General features: G+C 37.8%; 1 protein-coding gene across 2 annotated transcripts in view; it reads right to left on the reverse strand.

Moving 5' to 3' along the window:
- The window catches only part of LOC117300945 (mitogen-activated protein kinase kinase kinase 9-like), a 40,900-nt gene that overhangs the window by 17,461 nt on the left and 1,662 nt on the right, over positions 1-21,777 (reverse strand). For both annotated transcript variants that reach the window (XM_033784825.1, XM_033784817.1), the window contains exons 2-5: positions 20,586-21,441; positions 5,394-5,574; positions 4,463-4,611; positions 112-287 (exon numbers count right to left, since the gene is read on the reverse strand). In XM_033784825.1, the coding sequence (XP_033640716.1) occupies positions 112-287; positions 4,463-4,611; positions 5,394-5,574; positions 20,586-21,330 (1,251 nt within the window). In that variant the 5' untranslated portion in view covers positions 21,331-21,441. The remainder of the gene's footprint in view (positions 1-111; positions 288-4,462; positions 4,612-5,393; positions 5,575-20,585; positions 21,442-21,777) is intronic.

The raw sequence follows: 21,777 nt of genomic DNA on the forward strand, positions 1-21,777 counted from the left end.
AGTTAGTTACATTAATATTCTTATTTGAAAAAAAAGCCGAACCTCTTAATTCATGATTATCAACAACCCAGAAGAATTTGTTAAATGATCTTTTGGTTTTTCTCTGTGTACCTTTTCCTTGAGTCTGATCTCATCAAACATTTCCTGAATCTCCTGCTTCCAGTCTTGTTGCATAGAGCGGAATGACTCGTGTGGCGTGTCAATAAACGGTGAGTCGGCAATCTCCCTGAGGTGGTTGAGAATCTCGGCGAAACTCGGTCTTTGGTGGGGCTCTGGGTTCCAGCATTCTGAAAACGAGAAAGTTTGGAAGGAAAAACAAGTATTAACACTGTACTTTGAACACTTCACTTTCAGACATTTATGACCTCTTTCAAAAAATATATACACACAAAGATGCGATTTGTGCGAAACAAAGGCAAACTGAGGGGTTGTCAAATTACCCATTTGATTTAAATCAAAATGATACTTCAAGAAATACATAGAATACACCTTTTAGTAAGAGAAACTAGAAATTGGCTCAAATTAAATATGAAGGTTTTAAATTTTAATGAGGCTCTTAGGTTAAATTTTTCGGAAATAATTTACACACATTTCACTAAACCACTTCCTTAGGCAGAATAAATGAAAGTATGAAATTTGAATCCAAACAACATCTATGTGTGGCTGCGTCCGAATTGGTGGCTGCGGCTGCGGCTACGACCGTTGCCATAGCCGTAGCCGTAGCAGCCAATTCGGATCCGGCCTAATTCAACAAAAGCTGTCCATGAAACCCCAACTCCCTTTTAACACCACAGCCAAAGTAATGAACTCTGATTAGTGCTGGATGCCTGATCTCATAAAAGCAATCAGTTTACTATTGCAGTCCTCAGTCCAACACCACTCAGTGCCTCAACTCAACACCCAAACTGTTGGACTCTGATTATCATGATTATGGTTGTACGCTTGATCCTGTGTGAAGCATTTAAATCAGTTCACCAGTGCAGTCCTCAGTCCAACAAAATCCAACAAATCATGCATTTTGGAATATGATCGGTTGGGAATGGTTCTGGGTTAAAATACATCACCAACTCAAAGGTTTAAAAAGGAACGAAAGTCACCCAATATGAAGACATGTTTATTTATTTTTTTTTTTTGGGTGGGGGGTTGTGATCTTTAGTTCCTTTTAGTTAGTAGCGCCAAGCAAACACAGCGCATGATGAGCAGGTGCGTAAGGGCCGAACGTGTCACAGACAAGAGATGGAGACTAACTGGAGTGAGCATAATCCAGTCAAAGGGAAATCTCTATGGTGGCTCCCTCACAGTGCCTGGCTTTGCGGCAACTTGGTCCAAGAAGAACACGACCGTCGATTTGCCTCCATCCACTGAGGTCAACTCAGGATCTTCTCGCGTCTGATCAATCAAAGAAGCACACCCTAGACCCTGGCCGGCAACCGGCAAGTTGTTTTTTTTCTGAATGATAATAGCCCGGGAAGATATTTTTCAAAGGTTGTTCAAGTATGGCATAACGGATCCATGATGAATTTACAGTCAGAGGTGCTTTGCTGTAAGGGGTGATAGTGCTTGCCTAGGAAACAAATGTTTGTAAACAACCAAGGGTAATTAGGCATGCATGCTTGGTTTTTTAAAGAGCAAGGGCACCAAGGCATTTTTTCCTTAGTAAAGGGCACCCTAAGAAGAAAATTATAAATTTCTACTGGAGCATTTGAGGGCACCAAGGCAATGAGACCAAAGGGCATAGAGGCAATCACCTTTGATGCCTCCATCCTGGGTAATGACTTAGTCTTCTTGATGAAAACACACAAGACAGTATTATGAGCTATATTGCGTCTAGCTTCTTCATGTTTAGTAAAAGCCTAGTTTCTACACCATTACACACATCATGTGTTAACCACTAAAAAGCTTAATTTCCCTACTGTGTCTGAGTCACCGATAATAACAGATGGGGTTCCAGTCCCTGGACTACAAGTTATACTAACTTGCTCAAACTAAATGTGAACACGATTTAAGAACAATCATGTTCTCGTTGCCATTTAGATTCCAAAGTTATGCAATTTAAATTCTACCTTGATCGAGTTGTAGTTACTCTGATTGTATGTAGATTATTTCAACATTTAAAACTCATTTCACTTCAACTTTCTCTTACAAATTAATTAAACTGCATGTCATATAATTTTATGGTTTGAGTATGAGATTGTTATTATCTTCAAGAAAGCTTGAATCTTTGAGTTGAATGCTTTTTAATATAGGATACGGAAAAAAAAACATTTTTGAGTTCAATATCAAACTCGGCCCGCAGCCTCATTGGATAAGGGTTCCACTGGCGCTTGTGTGATAACTACTATACTGAGGGAATCATACAAGTGTTCATTTGTAATTGGACCATATTTTTGACTGCATGAGAGTACTTTCAAAGACTATAATTTCCTTGCATCACTATTACAGGTTTTATGTTGTTTTGAAAGCATGTATGTCGCTTTCTTGTATCAATGGCAGAACAAGTACTCATTTAATAATAACTATACAATGAAAAGGCCATTTCTCAATTTGGTTTACCATGCCCCATGCGGTAAAGAATACTGCGAGTTGTCTGAAACATAATCAAGCCTGTGAACTATTCTCCATCAGTTCATTTACCTCTCCAGTGTCTTATTGACCTAACATTACATAATAGACTTGCTACGCAGAGGGAAGCCAGACATACAAAATACATACCGAACATTTGGCTGCTAACCTGCTTAGCAATTTTTTTCTCTCTCCACTAAGCAACTTTGTAAAAATAGCCCAGGGACTTGCGCCTGGTCTCCTACCAAAACAATGTTTTTACTGTCTCTAATTCACGCCTATACATTGCAAAAATATGTCACCTAATACGATGGCATCAATATAAATTGGGTAAAACAATGCCTGCCTGTTCCAAAAAGGATTATATTCCACAGGTCTGTGAACTCTGCAGGGAAATTATCCATTTCACGCTTTCCCTTTTGGTTCATTTAAACTGACCAGTGTTCATCAGGACGTAACAGAGTCCCATCCACCTAGAGCACAGGGTGTCTTGTATCATCATCTCATTCATTGGCTTTAAATCCCATAAATTATTTACACTGAAATGACTGCCATCTTTAAAGGCACTGGACACATTTGGTAATATTGTCACAGACCACTATTCTCACTTGGTGTACCCCAGAATATGCATAAAATAACAACCCTGTGAAAATTTGGGCTCAATTGGTCAACGACCAATTATCATATTTTAACATACTACGTTATTTCAGAGGGAGCCGTTTCTCAGTATGTTTGATACTATCTACAGCTCTCCATTGCTCGTTACCAAGTGAGTTTTTATGCTTACAACTATTTTTTAGGACTTACTAATAGTGTCCAGTGCCTTTAAGTATCTGAATTACAGCAGCACCATATAGGGTAAACCCCTATGGGAAGGCGCACTACCAGTAGGAAGGTGCTAAAAAACGAAGGCTCGTCCAGGGGTTAGATGGTGCAGGTCACGCTTACACAAATTTGAGGTTGATTTTTGGTGACAACCACCTCCTGCGAGGACTATTTTCACATCTTGCAGGGATGTCAAGTGCATGTAAATGGCGGATCGGATTACAAAGCATCCATTTGAATTGGAACAGGTGGTTAACACCCCAGGGCAACTTCAACCAATTCAATTGAATGGAAATGTTTGGAGGAAAATATTTCAGGCAAAACTTGAGCGATGCTTGGCAAGTAGAAAATTTCAGTTTGAATCTGTTCCACTCCAACAATACTCCCACTACATGCACATTGCATCCTGAAATGAGTTATCGGGGTAGTTCATTAAAAAACTTTATAAAACAATACCAGCATGTTGAATTTCTTTATTTGTAATTAATCTAATCACACATGGATTTATACTATGATGAATAAAATAATACTTTATGGTGGGAGTAAATGATTCACTAAAGGTAGTGTATACTGTTGGTAATTACTTTAAACATTAACAAAATTAATGACCGTAAAAACTTTACTTCATGATTAGCACTGCAGCTGTTATAACATTTTGGGAAACAAAGCACTTCAAAACCATGTGGTTTATTTTAAGAGAGAGGAATCTAACAACATTTCAATCTGAACATCAAATCTGCATAAATTGCTACCTAGATTGTGCATTCTACATACGGATCATTCCATAACCGTTACAGATTTTTGGCGAAATCTAAAAAATGCTACCCCTAATATTTTTCACAGGTTCTTTTTATTGTATAAATGTCTACCTGATTAAAACAATAAATCCAAATACAAGGTATACACTCTACTTTGCCTTTAAACCGGGTCTAATTTAATGCTTTTCCACAGCCAAAGGGGACTGCGGGTTCCATTGCACAAGAATCAACATCGCTCTGCGGTAATTAAAAACGAAAGAAATGGAAAGGCCACAAGGGTTTTGACGAGATGCTTTCGAGACACGATTGAAACTCACCTTCTAGTATTCTGACAAAAGGTTCTGGACACGTGGAAGGAATGGGTAGAGTTAATTTCTGTACAGCAACACCGTAGGCGACTGCCAGGCCGTCTATGCCTTTGTAGGGTACTTCTCCAGTCAGCAATTCCCACAGTAATACTCCATAACTGCAAATGGAACGATAACAATTGCATAAAATTGACTGTCACAATACGAGGGTATCATATTGACAATGGGTTTGTGACCTAAGAGCTAAAACAATATATTCTTTATTAAGAACATGTGTGGCTCATCACACAATACTTCAAAACTATAATAAGTATAAATAGTTCAAGAACAAACTCTACCTGTTCTCTATGACAGTTTTCTAAGAACAAACTCTACCTGGCAAGTAGATACACATGGTGTTACCGCAAACCAAATACATATTGATACCTCACCATGCAATGCCTCAAATCCTATACATGTAAATAGTTCATTACTGGGACACACTGCCTTCAGATCGGGTGCTTTGGGCTGATGGACCAAGTTGGTTAACAAAGTAAAAGAAAAAACACACATTTTTGAGGGATAGTGGTTTTTATCACTACTAAAAAAGATGTGCCCTCCCAGACCTAGAATGTGTTTCCACTTAACAAAAATACTGATCACATTCACACTCCTTTTTTGTGAGCAAAATTAGCTCAATGACATCAAACAACAAAGCCATACAAACTTGAATGGAGAATCCATCTCTTTCAACAGTAAAAAAAAAATCATAAAAAAAAATCCCTTTTCTATAAATTTCTTTTAATGTTTTATTTTTTTACTCTGCTGTTCTGGAGCATTAATCAATGTAGGCACATGTGAATTTTAAATTTTTAGCTGAATAATAAAAAATGAATGAATGAATGAATAAAAAAAAAGTATTTAGTGAGACCTGTCAAATGATAAATAAAACGTTCCTCACCTCCAGACGTCACTGCCCTTCGAGAAGAGGGAAGACTTGATGACCTCAGGAGCCATCCAGGCATACGTCCCAGCAGCGCTCATTCTTGTTGTGCGGTACATTTCTCTGGCGAGGCCAAAGTCTGTTATCTTTAGTGTCTTCCCGTAGAAATCGTTGTCTCCTATCTTCTCGTTGATGAGAACTGTAATTGAAAAGAAATCAAATACAAATTTATCCTTTTTCTGTCAGTATTTAAGGAGGAAATGCAAAGATTTCATTTTCCGAAGGCAAAACATTAAGAAATCTGATTTAGGTTGGAAGAACATCATGCCTGAATCAAAGAGCAAGGAGAAGAAACTTGTAGTAAGTTTGACAATCAACAAAATGGACTGAACCAAGTAACCAAAGCAAGTATGGCCTACAGAGATAAACTATTTTGGCAAACGCTGAAATGTTGATAACTATGGTGGCAAATAGCCGGATGCTGAGGATCTTGGCCGAGGGTGAATCGATTGTGCTGGTAACCTCTCCCCTCTGTATTTTTATATCGTCTCTTTTTAAAATACTATTTGTTATTAGTATGTATTTTGCTTATTTGCTTAGTGTAAGATTTTATGAGTGTTTTCTCTTTGTATTTTATTATGTATTTTTGTAAAAAAAAGCATTTAAAGGTAATATTTTTAAAGGAAATATATTTTAATATCACTGTGATCAAATATGGTTATTAGTAAATTACATGTTATTGCCTTAAAGTTTATTTAACTTATTTACAGTAATTTTTAGGAATAACAGGAAGATTGTTAAATTAGGGTCAGTCGGGTTACCGGAAAGAAAACTTTTTTTCTTTTTTGGGACCCAATGATGACCCTCATTTCACCATGTCACGTATTTTGCTCTATGGGTCTAGTTGGCACTTGTTTTTCCTAAACAAATTCCCCTTTTTAGAAATTCTTTTCGAAGAGATGTCTTTGATAACTCTGATATCGCACTAGAGTACGCATAATGTTTGAGGCTACACCCATAGTGAGGGACTTTTTTATGACCTCACCCCAAAGCTATTTCAACCAACGTGGACATGACAGCAGAATCAGCAACAAACAAGGCTCAAAACATCATGTCACAAAGTCTAATCAGATAGAATTCCACCCCTGTATTATTGTTGATGTTGAACAAAAGAGTCCAGAAATCATGAATGAAAGTAAACCAACATGTGGCATGAGTCATGGGTTATATTTGGAAAAAAGCAGGGGATCGCCCTCTAGGATAGCTTGGGTGATGTGATCATTGCTTGTTATGTACACAATACACATTGATGGGGCATACAAATTGTAACTAGTACAAAATAATACATGCTGTATGTACAGTGTAAAACTTATTTTGAAAGCTGCAATACATCGGTACAGAATTTTAAAAACAGGTTCGAGAACACACTTTATGTATTACATTGTACATGTCATGACTGCATGTCCATGTCAGGCCTGATACTTCACGGAGGCAATGAAGGCGATTGCCTCTGTGTCCCCCTGGTCATTGCCTTGGTGCCCTTGAAATGCTCCAGTACAAATTTGCAATTTCATCATAGGGTGCCTTTTACCAAGAAGAAAATGCCTAGGTGCCCTTGCCTTTTAAAAAACGAAGCATACAGCCCTGCCATGTGGTGTCTGAAGTAACGTTTATTTTTATTCTGAAATAGTACAACTTTACTTTATTTCAAACACTCTCCTGGGAATATACTCCAGAGCTTGACTCATGCTCATTAGAGTACTTATCTGGGATGTAGCCATACATGTTATACGTACAGAATCTACATCAGCACCATGGGTAGCACCCATAGAGCTATATAATATAGCTCTATGGTAGCACCATGTCTACTATAGGCTTGTTAGGTGAGCACTGTGGTGCAATCTGTAGCCAACCATCCCAAAACTCTGGGGTAAACCCCTTATTCTAAACGAAAAACTCCAAGGTCAAATTCAATTTTGTGATGTCATTTTGTTCCAATCAATGGAGACGATGTATGAATGAGAAAAAAATTGCAAGTCCTCTTTCAAACCTTATAATGCCTCAAAGTGCTTCCAACTTTATTATCCTGATCACTGGGCCATTTAATTTCTTAAACCATCTCAGCTCCCTTGGGAGTATACAGCTTGTGCTGCCAAATATGTAGCGAACTACATGTACACATGTATAAGCTAACAAGAACCATCTCTGTCTTCACAGGTACCAATTTACCCATGGGTGTAGAGAAGCAAGTGCAGTAAAGTGTCTTGCTCAGGGACACAAGTGTCATGACTGGGATTCGAACCCACACTCTGCTGATCAAACACAACAGCTTGAGTTTGGTGCTCTGATCCACTCAGCCACTGCACTTGAATTTTATAAAAGCAGGACACATAAATTGTGTGTGCAGTAGTATACCAAATGTGATCATTGACTGATAATTTTCTACCTGATGTTTTAATACCTTGTACTAATATTATACAGAATGTACACAACATGCCTCAATGCAAACATACAAGTAACACACACGGTGGGGGCATGGTCTATAAATTATTACTGCAGTAGGCTAATATTGGATATAAAAATGTTTGTAATAATAATAATGATAATAATAATAAGCGGTAGTAAAATAAAGCAAGACAGTTCTCTAAGACCAAACTCTACCTGGCAAGTAGATACACACATGGTGTTACCGCAAAACAAATACACATTGATACCTCACCATGCAATGTCTCAAATCCTATAATAATAATAAAGATGAACTGCGCACATCCTGCTGGATAGCAGAAAAAGAAAAAGAAATGCCCATCAAAAGGGAAAGGTCCAATCTATAGCCACATCTTGACCTACATACGGTACATACATGTTAGGGAAGGGACAAGACATGTGGAGATGCTGATGGTCACCATTTCCAACATGACAAAACTAATGAAGTGCCAACAAATTCAGTGTTGAGCCAGATTGTGACATTATGCCCAGTTGTTTCTAAAATGTAAGTCACTCAAACATTAACTTGTAATGCAAAAATGGAACTTAAATCTGAACACTTGGATTAGGCCAACCTTTGCCGTGTGACCTCACTTTGTATATTGAATAGAATACTCATGATTGCTGGCCTGTAGTGTATGCTTTGTTTTTGAAAGGGCAAGGGCACCAAGGCATTTTTGCCTTGGTAAAGGGCACCCTGTGAGGAAGTTGAAAATTTCTACTGGGAGAGCATTTTCAGGGGGCATGGAGGCAATTGCCTTCATTGCCTCCGTGGAGTTTCAGGCCTGTGATTGTATTCTGATTTAATAACAGAGTAAAGGATCCCGATACGTATAAGCATAGAGGAAGGTCCCCCATAGAGGAAGGTCCTCCATAGTGTTAGTCTTTGTAGCTATCTAGAGACAGTGCCTGCTGCAAAATCTACCCAGCTGAAGGTGCACAATGCACGACACATGTATGTGTATAGTGTACATGTACACACTTTATTTGTCCAGTGACATGTAAACAAATCAAGTTATTGATGTGACATTTAGAATTACATGCACATGTAATTAGCTTTGCCACCAGAATAAATATATGTTTGATTACCTCACAATCATTATCAAAGTATCAAATAACGCAATCATGCAAGTCATAACAAACAAAGTTTCTCATGTGTGCACAATGACTGGAATCTTCAGTGTACATGTATGCATGGCATGTACTGTACTTAATTCCTACATGTGTACATGTACTGTACATGTATCATATAAAGCCCGGTTCATACTTCCTGCGAAGGCGAATATCGCTGCGAAAGGAGGGTGTGACGTCAAATTCACGTCAAATTCGCTTCGTATTCGCTTTCGCATGAAGTATGAACCGGGCTTAACTGTAGCACACCATGTACAGGTACATGTAGTTGCAACAACGAGCACCAGTGCTTCAGTGTGCATTTGTGGACAGTTCATGAGCAAGTTCGAGCATAGAGCAATGGTTCGAGTGGGCACATTTAGTTGACCCGTGGTTGACTACTGACCAGCAACATACATGCGCAGTGACGCACCACTCACTCGAACAACTCACTTCAAAGTCTAGTCAACCTTCCGCTTTTTCGCTTTACTGTCACTGGTTCCCCTCTGTGCTTTTCACGTATTAGAATGGAACAGGCTTTTGGGACCTGTGAAGAAACCACGGGCTCGAGGCTGGTTCCAAATGGTCCACCACAGTAGTCAACCAATGATGGTCGACTCACCTGGGTTTGAGTGCAAATGGTCAACCTTTACTTACGCTGAAGGATTTTTTTAATATGCTGGATACCCGTCTGTTAAAGGCAGTGGACACTATTGGTAATTACTCAAAATAATTAATTAGCATTATAAAACCTTTCTTGGTGACGAGTATTTGGGAGCTGTTGATAGTATAAAACATTGTGAGAAACGACTCCCTCTGAAGAGCCATAGTTTTTGAGAAAGAAGTAATTTTCCACGAATTTGATTTTCGAGATCTCAGATTTAGCACTTGAGGTCTCGAAATCAACCATCTAAACGCACACAACTTCATGTAACAAGGGTGTTTTTTCTTTCATTATTATCTTGCAAGTTCGATGATCGATTGAGCTCAAATTTTCACAGGTTTGTTATTTGATGTGTATGTTGAGATACACCAACTGTGAAGGCTAGTCTTCATGATGTGGATAAACAATTGTTGTGAGTACATTGTACACTATGCAGGTATAAGTGTACATTGTATGATTGGATTTAAACCAGTAAGATGAACGCTTTACCATGTTTTGTTGAGTAAGAATTTAAAATGAGAAAGAATGGTTTGGCTATATTATTCAATTAAAAATGCAGTCAGAGAGACTTCCTTTTTTCTTGTATACTTGTACCACATTTATTTTATTAAAGACCTGCTTGAACGAAAATGTCAAGTCGTGAACTTTGCTGAATTCCACTTAAAATGTTTTCGATGAATAAGGAAATCGAGTCATATGATTATAAATAGGTTTCAATTGTGTAAAAAAACAATCAATTTGTATGCCCTTGTCCAGAGCTTTTCTGTGAGATTTGCGAAAAGCCCCGTTACGTAATCACTCTCAAAACGTCATAAGTAGATAAAGCCGCGGGTTGCAGCGTGGATGTATAACAAAGCAAACTCCCACAAATGACGTCAGCGGCATTGTCCTTTGACGCCCGCTCTCAACGGCAGAAGTGTTTTTAGTTTTTCAAAAAACCTTTAGGTAGGGGCCTGATTTTTTAATCGATAATTACGAAAAGTTCAGAAGTGTACACATATCAAAATTACATTAAAATGGTGAACAAGTGCGTTAAAAACAAGTAAAAATACAATTTATGTTGAAAACATACCGCTCAGGTAGCTGTTTAAAATTAGTCTTGAGAGGCCAAGTGTGGTAACCATTGCTAATTTTAAAATTCCAACTAGACTCTCATCACCAGTGCCCAATTTCATAGAGCTGCTAAGCACAACAATTTGCTTAGCATGAAAAGTATTCCTTGATAAAAACAGAATTGCCAACCAAATTTTCATTTGTTGCATATTGCTTGTTACTGGTATTCAGCTGTTGTTTGCTTATCCTGAAAATCGCATGGAAATTTGGCTTAGCAAATTTTTGTGCTTAGCAGCTCTATGAAGTTTAACTCAGGTACGATGTACTCTTGTTTTGTTTTTTATCTGCTCTGCAGTTTCAGGATCATGGGTTCAAATTCAGCCCAAGTAACACACAATTAAATGTAGCACCTGACATTTCATCTATTAGAGGGCAGGACCATTTTTATTTTGCGAAGGGCACTTCCATGAAATAAATCTTTAGGTCTATGGGCAACAAGGTCAAGAAGACCACGGGCAACAGAGGCTATGGCCACTCAGTTTAATTCTAGGTCTGCTGTACACTAGTTCACTACTAAGCAGCAAGGTGAGCGTCATGCAGCTAGTACAATAGTAATCAAATTAAATGAGGAATAACACTTGCTGTGCACACAACCTTGGTCTTGTTGTGAGCCACACTCTCTCAACAACAAACATGAAAATGCAAATCATCAAGGATTTGCTCTGAACGTCAATTTCATTGTGAACGGGGGGATTGGACTGAGCTTAGTGGTTTCTCAAAGTGAAACGTTTAATTATGTGCACATTTACCCATCACTAGTACATAATACACATTGTGTTGTAATCATGCATTTGAGTGACAATGGTTAATGGCTGGTACGTGCTTGTACATCACTGCCTTTGTACATTTATTTCAATCCCCTGGTACCGGCAGAACTACTACACTAGTTGTTTGCTTTTAAAATTGAAGAGTTATGATGTATTTTATTTTTGGATGATGCTCACTCACTCATTAAATTCTGGGTTTGGATTCCATTGTTCTTGTGAACTCAATCATTAATGAGCCATTTATTAAATACAGATTGTCCAACAGCAACCTGTCTGAGCTATAAAAAATAAGTACGTACACACCAGGGGTCCACTGAAATATTTTGCTGTGACTTTTAACTTTGAAGTCTTGTAATTTGAAGTCTTGAAACTCTGAAGTCTTGTTATTTTAAAGGGAGTGGACACTATTGGTAATTACTCAAATAATTGTTAGCATAAAACCTTAATTGGTACCGAGTAATGGGGAGCTGTTGATAGTGTAAAACACTGTGAGAAATGGCTCCCTCTGAAGTAACATAGTTTTTAGAGAAAGAAGTATTTTTTTACGAATTTGATTTCGAGACCTCAGATTTAGAATTTGAGGTCTCGAAATCAAGCATCTGATAGCACACATCTTTGTGTGACAAGGGTGTTTTTTCTTTCATTACTATCTTGCAGCTTCGACGAAGGATTGATCTCAAATTTTCACAGGTTTGTTACTTTAAATGTATGTTGAAGTACAACAAGTGAGAAGCCTGGTCTTTGACAATTACCAATAGTGTCCACTGTCTTTAAGTATTGTAATTTTAAAGTCTTGTTAATAACTTCTTGTAATTTTAAAGTCTTGTCCCACGAATTTGTAACACTCAATTTCAAGGACAGTTTTATTGAGTTCATGACTTATTAAAATCTGAAAGCCAGAACTTGTGGGCCTAACATTTTAGACTGGAAGGTCACTGACACAAAATGTACCATCTGCATCTAAAATCTGAAAATTCGTTCACCTCCATTCTAATTTGCTTTGCAATGTTTGCTGTTTCTCAAAAACAATAACCAACGCGAACATTGTACATTGTAATCACAATATTGTACTTTTTTGTATTACATGTATGTGCCAACCATGTTTATGTGATGCGAAACAAGTAAACAAACTGGGTTATTATTGTTATTGGTATTATTTGTTTGGCATTTTACACAAAGTAAGGTTTAAATTTAAAGCCATTGGACACTTTCGGTATTAAACAGTATTGTCCAAAGGCCCACAGTATGGTATCACAACTTTTATATGAAATAACAAACCTGTGCAAATTTAGGCTCAATCGGTCATCTGAGTCGAAGAAAACAACGGGAAAACCCACCCTTGTTTTCACACGTTTCGCCATGTCATGTCATGTGTTTAAAATAAATCTGTTATTCTCGTTTTCGGGAATCGATTATTGTTTTAGTGTTTTCTCAAAAAGTAAAGCATTTCATGGAATAATATAGTTCAAGAGAAGTCTTTCACCATTACCTTCTGTAAACCCTGTAAGTTATTTGTAAATCTGTGAACTTTTTTGTTTTTTTTCTGTTCCGAAAGTGTATAATGGGGGATTGGCTTTAAGGCTTTCCTCATATAATTTCTTAGTACGTACATCACTGTATGAAAGACTGAAGTATTTTTCTGAAGGCACCCCATCTCTTTAAACCATTGTACAATCTTATTTAAACGCTCATATTTACACAGAGTTTTGTGTGCAAACAAATTATGTACATCATTTTCTTGACATTGATGTGCATTATACAACTGACACACTTGCAAGTACACAATGTCACTAACAGCAGTCACCTTAGGCCAAGTAAAATAAAGAACATGTTGCTCGTCCCCGCCCACCTTGATTTTGGCGGCTGCACCAATTTTGTTGTTATTTATTGTTAAGAAAAAAAAAAGAAAAAAGAAAAAAAAACTATTTCAAATGTACCCTTCATATTATTGAGCAATTTCATCATCTTTCTTACATGTACATGTCGGCCTAAAAAATGCTATCACAAGGTATAATGAGAATAATGAGAAACTCGTATATTTTGAAACGTTTTGCCCTTCACGTTTGCATGCCACAGTTCTTTGCACCAGGACGTGATGCCACACACACAGAATAACTTTTGAGCTAAAGCAAGTATAACTCTTTGGAAAGAATTATAACAATGTATCAAAATGGACACAGAAACACACACAGAACTTGAGGGCATACAGAACATACTCATAAAACCATAAAACCATCTTCAAATACGTTATGGCGGCCATCTTAGACATGGTGGCCGTCTTGAAAAATATAACAAAAAATTTGAAAACAACAAATAACAAGGACCTCCCTCACCAACTTTTTCAAAAAGTCCGGACGAGCAACATGCTATTTATTTCACTTGGCCTTACAGCAAGGGCAATAGATTCACAGCTTCTTGTTTGGCTTACATGCATAAATATCAAGGTTAATAATAGAGTGGAGTGAATAGAAGTAATTCCTCACTGCCAACCCCCCTTACAAATACAGTCGTTAAACATGTACCAATGATTATCCTGTGAGCACATCCCATCGATGTATGCATGTCTGATCATGTAATATGTATGCACTCCTTTCCTCCATAGGCTATGTAAGGCCACATACAGAGAACATTGCCATGTGTTTATGAACTGCAAATTGAAACTGCCATGTCATGAATAATGCATCCCCACACACGGCAGTCCCAATCCAATTTGCCTCAAGTACACCCTACATTGTTATTTTGTTCATCTCTCCCAATGGTTCACCCTTAGGTCAAGGCTAAAAATACCTCTGACTGACAGGGCCTCTTTTCCCCATCTTTTTCTAAGCTACTGTCTGTTGTTGTTGCTGTTGTTTTTTGGCAACTGGAAAGAGAGAGCCATTTATGATTAAGTCATGCCTGAGATGCAAGTACGTTGATTTCTTTCAACTGTTGTTGTGGTTCACGTGCAACTTTTCAATATAAATCTGTTAAATTTTTGAGGGAGAATTGAATGATGAACATTGTAGTGCAGTAATTTCGTTATTCATTGCTTAACAATTTGTAATTATTCACATGTTTGCAGATTGTGTGTTCATTTTGTTCGTGTTGATTTTACACTGGACTCATTTTAGGCCCGAGGTCAGTGATTTTAAAAGCATTGGGCCAGTGAACTCAGGACTGGACAAGTCCGGTGTTCTTGTGAGTTTCAATTCAAAGACAATTTAAAGACAACCCTTCTATTACATTGACATAGGGCTTACAAGTTCAAATGAAAATAGAACATTTGCATGCAAGAAGGTTTTTCTCATAAATTTGATGATAGTCTTGTAAAATTAACTTTCATCCAGTAAACATGTTGACAGAACATGTATACTTCCATGTTAGTATAATTTCTTATTCATCCAAGGGCAGGGAAACCTTTCATGAAACAATTTGTATCCTAAGGTGACCAGCATACACAGTGATTCAAACTTTCAAGAATACTAAACAAAAAAGAGTGAAAAAAACACAACAAAAAACCCCAAGAACAACAATCAAAACTCCCAAAACTGAGCAAACTTACACGTATGATGATAAATAAAGGGAAACAAAAATCTTTAAATATTATATATATATACATGTATGCAAGCTCTACAAATAATGTAGCTGTACAAGTACATGTACGTAGGTGGATAAAATGGCAAATATTTTTGACCCTGCCCAAACAATACAATCTTTGTACATGTAACTATTCAACACTCTTGTTTTCCAGTGACCCAGGAACCTCTTAATACAATTTCAGAAGCTCAGTACAATAAAACCCAACCCTCTCCTAGCTGTTCATTCATGCAGAAAGTTCATACAACAATACACTATCAGAGCTCTCACAGAAAAAGACAAAACCAGTGAAATTTGAATAGACAGAGTGGGCCTTGTTGTCCTTGTCTAAAATGTTACTGCCTAAGTGCCAGATTAAAAATACTTTTTCTCTTGGTCCCTCCCCAATCACAGCCTCCATTGTGCAGAGTGCGGACGACATTTGAATTTAAGGTACCATTACAATGGGTATCTTAGTGCAGGATAATGAATGGCTTTGGCAGTGGCTAGAGCCTGTTCTCCTAGGCTCTGGCAACAGCCACCAGCCACAGCCATAGTTAGTGGAAGTATGGTTAAAGTCACTCTAAACTCAGGTGTGGCCTTTGCACTGCCATACAAAAAGAGAATTTATACTTTTAGAGGAGAAACAATTAAATATTTAAAATAGTTTTCGGGTTTTATCAACCATGATCAAATTTGAGATTTGAATCCTGAGTGAATCATGAATTTGACAACTAAGGGTAAGGGTGTTACGTGCGGCAAGCTACATGTAAATGTAGCTCTGTTTTTTGCCCCTACAACAACGTGTGCATACATGTAGGCCTATTCAGTAATTTCCTGAGTTAGGCTATGTGAAAAAAATCCCAATTGAAATACAGTGTTCTAGTAGAAATTTACAATTTCCTCATAGGGTGCCCTTTGCCAAAGAGAAAATGCCTTGGTGCCCTTGCCTTTTCAAAAAAAGAAGCATACAGGCCTGAACTACAGTAAATTTCAATCAAGCAAAAACATAAACAACCCAACAATCTCCAACTAAAAGACGGGGAAAAATTGCGTAATGATGAATTAATCTACGCCATACTATACACACAGTTTTTTTAATGATATTAGCGATTATCATTCGCACTAAAGGCAAACCCTAATTTTGATTGTATTACACTAGTTGTTATGATGCTCTATCCTGTTCAGCTGCATAGACTTGTCAAAATGTTCATTCGAAGCTGAACCACAGACAAACTGTGTTAAGGTGTTATTAGTGTTTGTACATTGGTCTTGTGGTTTCAGTTTCTTGGAAACCACTATGGCCTGATGCAGGCAGACAATACTCCAGATGTTGTTGTACTTTCTCATTGATGACAGTCAATCTACATTGTACAGTGCACACCAGCTGACAGAACTGCTACTATACGTTAAGCATTGTAGTCACTCCCTCGAAGCAATTGAATTATTTATGCATTTTAAAATATGTCAACAACAGTGCTTTCCCTGGGAACAAACAAGCCTGCACTAGTTTGCATATATCTGCCCTGGGGATGACAAGTCAATGAACTCCAGATGAACTTCATTACTAGTCTCATTTCAGGTCCCATCAGAGTGAATAATATAGTGCATGTTGTAAGTGATCATAAATTTGGTTTGCGGTAACACCATTGTGTACCGATGCTACTTGCCAGGTACTGTATGTTTGTTTGTTTGTTTGTTTAGATGATCTTCCCATCAAGGGAACTCGGCAAACTCCCACAAGGGGATATAAACACCAAGCTGGCAACAACCAATCTCTCTCACAAATATTGGTTTAACGTCTATGATTATGAGTTGCACAAATCAAGAAATTGTGATTCAGTAACTAGACGACAATAATTATTCTTGTCATTGTGAAATCAGCAGTTAGCTGGGGGATTCGAACCCACAACCTTGTGATTGCAAGTCCTACAATCTAAACACTTGACTGTATAAGTGTAATCATGATAATATGTAAATTATGAACATCCATCCCATTATGCACAGCAAATATTGTCAACATATTTTTGAGCGTAATTAAAAAACAGAAAATATGAGCTGATTGCAAACTGCTTACCAGCCAAAAGGACCTACATGGTATAAATGCAACAAAGGTAAATGCCCTGACGCTTCAACTTGTTATATTTTGACCCTGGAGGAGTCTTTCTTGAAGGCGATTAAATGACATTGGCAACACAGGGGCGCTAGTCAAGTGAAAATAAATAAAGAGAAAGGCAGGAAGCAGACAGAAAAACAACGATGAACAATGAAGAGAGGACAAATTCATTATTTGTGCACTCTTTTCCCACTTTAAATTTTCTATTATTGTGTTTCTGACTTCTTTTGGTTTGGTACTTAAAAGTACATTTCCCTCCCTAACTTCATTGTTTTTTTCATTTTTCTGTGTGCTTTCGGCCTCCAGCGCAGCCCCTCAGTTTTCATCCGAAGATATATAGTTAATCCACACTCATTACATTAGAACTGATACTCAATGTATTTTTTTAACTCTTGATAAGTGAGGATGTCTCAGAGTGATGCTATCCAATCCGAATTACGGGGGAAACAATTTAATTGTTGGATTTCTGGTTTTATAATAAAAAAAGTGCATTGTACAACATAGTACAGCAATGTGTTTGTTGTAATGAAATTTGTTGAACAGAATATTCCAAACTTCAAAACCAATTCATAGATATGACGAAAGGTTCACAATATTAATGACATTAAACTTGTTAAACACTTGTTCCCTTGTCATCAAGAGATTTACAAGACATTTACAGGTAATTTTGGTTCAGTGTAAAATTGAATTGAATATGCTCTAGTCTCAAACTTTACTTTTCCCACCCATCCTTTATCACAAAAAGTCTGGGAAAAGATGTATTCTGTAGGTTCAATCATGAAGCTCCTGAAGCATTTATTTCAAAGAGTTTAGTACAGCAAATTTCCAATTTCAAAAATCACAGAGCATGACTGTATCTTTCTCATGACCTCAGCCATCTGGTTTAAGTGCACCAATGAAATTGTTTGCAATGTGTTGGTTGCCTCCTATACAGCATCACACAACAGAACACCCTATTATTACCTGTATATTATCCCTTGTGTCAGACCTATTGCTTGCATAATTTTGTATTCAAACGGCTCAGAAAAATATTTTTGTTGTTCAGTGGACTGTGAAAGTTTTCATGGGAATTCAATAACTATATAATAAACTCGCACTATGAATGTACAACTATACAAACTTGAATTCCAACACGTCAGGTACATCATGTACAGTACCTTGCACTAGGCCCTATAATGGTGTACCTGTTGTTGTCAGAAAGTGTACAATGTACAAGGTATACATACATGTACATGACACATACATTGTACAACCACATGCAAAGTACATATATGTCATGTACAAACATACTAAAAACTACATTGTACAATGTACACATACTGCAAACCTATCCACGTACATACAATGTGCAATGTACTACATTTACAGGTGTACACCAATGTCTGTACATGTGCAGGGCCCAATTTCATGGCTCTGCTTACCGTCGAATTCTGCGCTCACGATCACGATTCCCCGCTTACTTGCAAGCGCCGAATTTCTGCACTAGCCTTGTAAGCATAGAATGCCTAGTAACGTCTTGTACGCCTGACATACGCCAATATTCGCCGCTAACTCGTGAAATATGCTTGTCGTACGCACAGAATTACCTGCTTCCGTAAGCGCTGATCCTGTGCTTACGGTAAGCAGAGCCATGAAATTGGGCCCAGTACTGTACATGTCCGAGTTTGTGATGTGATCTAGGCCCCCACTACTCTGTACTGACTTGACTCTCATCTCATCTCCATATCATTACAGCACACAGATCTTAAATTCTGCAGACCATTACCGTGTACATGTATCTTGTACTATGTACGTACTAGCTAATTAAAAATTCAAAATGCTTGACAGTGTATTGGATCAGAAAGTCACATAAGTGGCTCCATTCTGTCTGATCTGCGAACCTCTCACTGAAATTGGGAGCCTCACCCTGGAGAGCTCCCCATAGCACACCTCGATGATTGACTTCGCATAAGAAGCCACCATCCCATCTTTGCCGATTTGCAAACTAGTAGTAGTGCACTACACAGAACTCCCCTGAAAAGAAAATGTGCAAGCCCTTCCTAAATACTGGTACAACCACAGCGTATGCCAATGTCCATTTAGTACACGATTGCATCTAACAATGGTCCAACCATCTATAAATAGTTGACAAATTTGCTAAAAAAGTCAACTGTTATCTATGTGTATTTTCAAATTTGAATTCTGCGCTGGCCCTAAAACGGAAATATCTTTCTCATGACCTGCACTCCGACATTGTGCCAAAAATTGGTAGATGTATCTCACTGTACAAAGGACCACAAACAACAACACCCACTTTAATATTAAGATTCAAGGTTTTAAATCAAGGGTGCGTGCAGCTCTGAATGACAATAACACCAGTACAATCTGAAGGTTGACTCTCACACAGTGCTGCTGGGCTGATTACCATTCCTGTTAGTGTCAACACTGCCTTGTGACATGTATGATACACTGCACTATGCAAGTCAATTACCTTAGCATGAGAACGGTTCAATATTTTACTAATGTATGCACTGCACACATACATTTTCTCCAGGGTCCATGTGTTCACGTACTTCAATGTACATTATTATATTGTCTAAGATGGATGATAATGAATTTTATATGCTGCAAATTACTTCACAATGGACAACCCTCTTCTTCATCATTATGTCTCTTTTGTCATTAAAGGGAAGGTACATGTTTGGTAATTACTCAAAACAAATATCAACTTAAAAACTGACTTGGTAACGAGCATTGGAGAGCTGTTGATAGTATGAATCATTGTGCGAAACGACTGTGCGAAAAGAGGTAATTTCTCACTAAAATATTAAAAGACTTCTAGCGGGAAGTATTTTATTCCTGTCAGAAAGCACACAAATTCGTCCAACAAGGGTGTTTTTTCTTTCATCATTTTCTCACAACTTCGATGACCAATTGAGCCCAAATTTTCACAGGCTTGTTATATTTTATGCTTATGATGGGATACACCAAGTGAGAACACTGGTCTTTGACAGTTACCAAATCTGTACAGCGCCTCTAAAACAAACATTACACATACAGTACATTACATGTGTACTCTAGATTGAAATTAATTTCACTTTTGTACATCATTGTACTTTTAAAAGGATATTAATTACATCGTTGGTTTTGGGGAAATGACTTCAATCATAGGGATAGGGACTCTAGGGAGTAGAGTGCCTTCAATATGGAAATAGTTGCCATGTATGCCATGTTATGTATTTTGAATGTACAGCGTAATTTTACATGTTCGATTTTGTTAGAGTTTAAATTTGAAATATGTGCTTGTTCAACTATACTGTACCACCTACATGTGCCAAAATCTGTCAGGTAAGTAGTTGGTTTTCATTTACTGCGTACATATGTACTGTAAACAAACTGTTGACAGTATTAATACTTACTATTGCTTGACTTGAGGTCTCTGTGAATAAGAGGAATTGGTGCCTCTGTGTGAAGGTAGTGCATACCCTCTGATATCTGGTAGGCCCAGTCAACAAGAACATCTGGAGGCAGGCCTAACTTCTTGCAGTTGCTACTGAGCACGCGATTCAAAGCTCCACCACGCGCATATTCCATTACTAGGCATATATTGGGTTCCACTAAGCATGCACCTTTTAACGTAATGATGTTCAGATGCGAGAGTAAACTAAACAGTTTGGCTTCCTGTCTGACATTATCCATAATTTCTCCTAGATCCTGTTCGGTGTCAGTTCGAGCCGCTTTGACGGCCACCTCTTCATCTTTCCACAGGCCTCTATAGACCTTTCCAAATCCACCCACTCCTATCACCTCACTAAGGACAATCTCATTGAAGTCGATCTCTGAAACCCCAAAGTTCTTCTCCTTTTGGAGAAGCACGTGAGGTTGGCTGACATAGTTACTGGGAAATATTCCTTCTCGATCGTGGACTTTTCCCGTCCACCAGCCATCGTCTCCGGACACTGAGATTTCTTTCGAGATCACCTCAACTAGATCGCCACAGTGGAGGGTAAGCTCATCGTCAGCTGTCGCTTCATAGTCATAAATGACTGTACAAAGACTGGTTCTCTCCTCCTGCGATCCAAAGATGGAGGCTCCTGGCGATTCAGGTACACTCTGCAGAGGATCCATCTTGCCACTGGGAGTTCTGTCCCCCACTGGGGACATTCGACGAAAGTTTTCTCAAGGCTTGGTGTAGCCTGCTTCACTTGTACTAATAATGAGGTAATATTCAACTTGGTAAATTCAGCTAACGTAGTCCTCATGTCACACAAATATCTGTCAAAAAAAGGATAAATAAATAAATAATGAGAAGAAGGACCTTTTATCATGTTTACTTTGGTGTAAATTGTCCCAACATGTCTGTTACCTGAGATAGAAATACAAAGCTTGAAGAGTTATGAAGATTCTTGTAAATATTTATCAATAACTGAAACAATGAACAAATCTTGAAAAAAACAAAAGTAAATGAGGAATTTTTTTTAACTGAAGGAACCCCCCCTCCAGAAAAAAAGACTTGGTTCAAAAGGTTAAAAAAATAAGTGTTTTTTTTTAACCAGTGTTTATTTCTTGTTAATTACCAATTTAATAACATGTTCTACAACATGACCGGTA

This window comes from Asterias rubens, chromosome 1, assembly GCF_902459465.1.
Source record: "Asterias rubens chromosome 1, eAstRub1.3, whole genome shotgun sequence".
NCBI classification, from domain to species: domain Eukaryota; kingdom Metazoa; phylum Echinodermata; class Asteroidea; order Forcipulatida; family Asteriidae; genus Asterias; species Asterias rubens.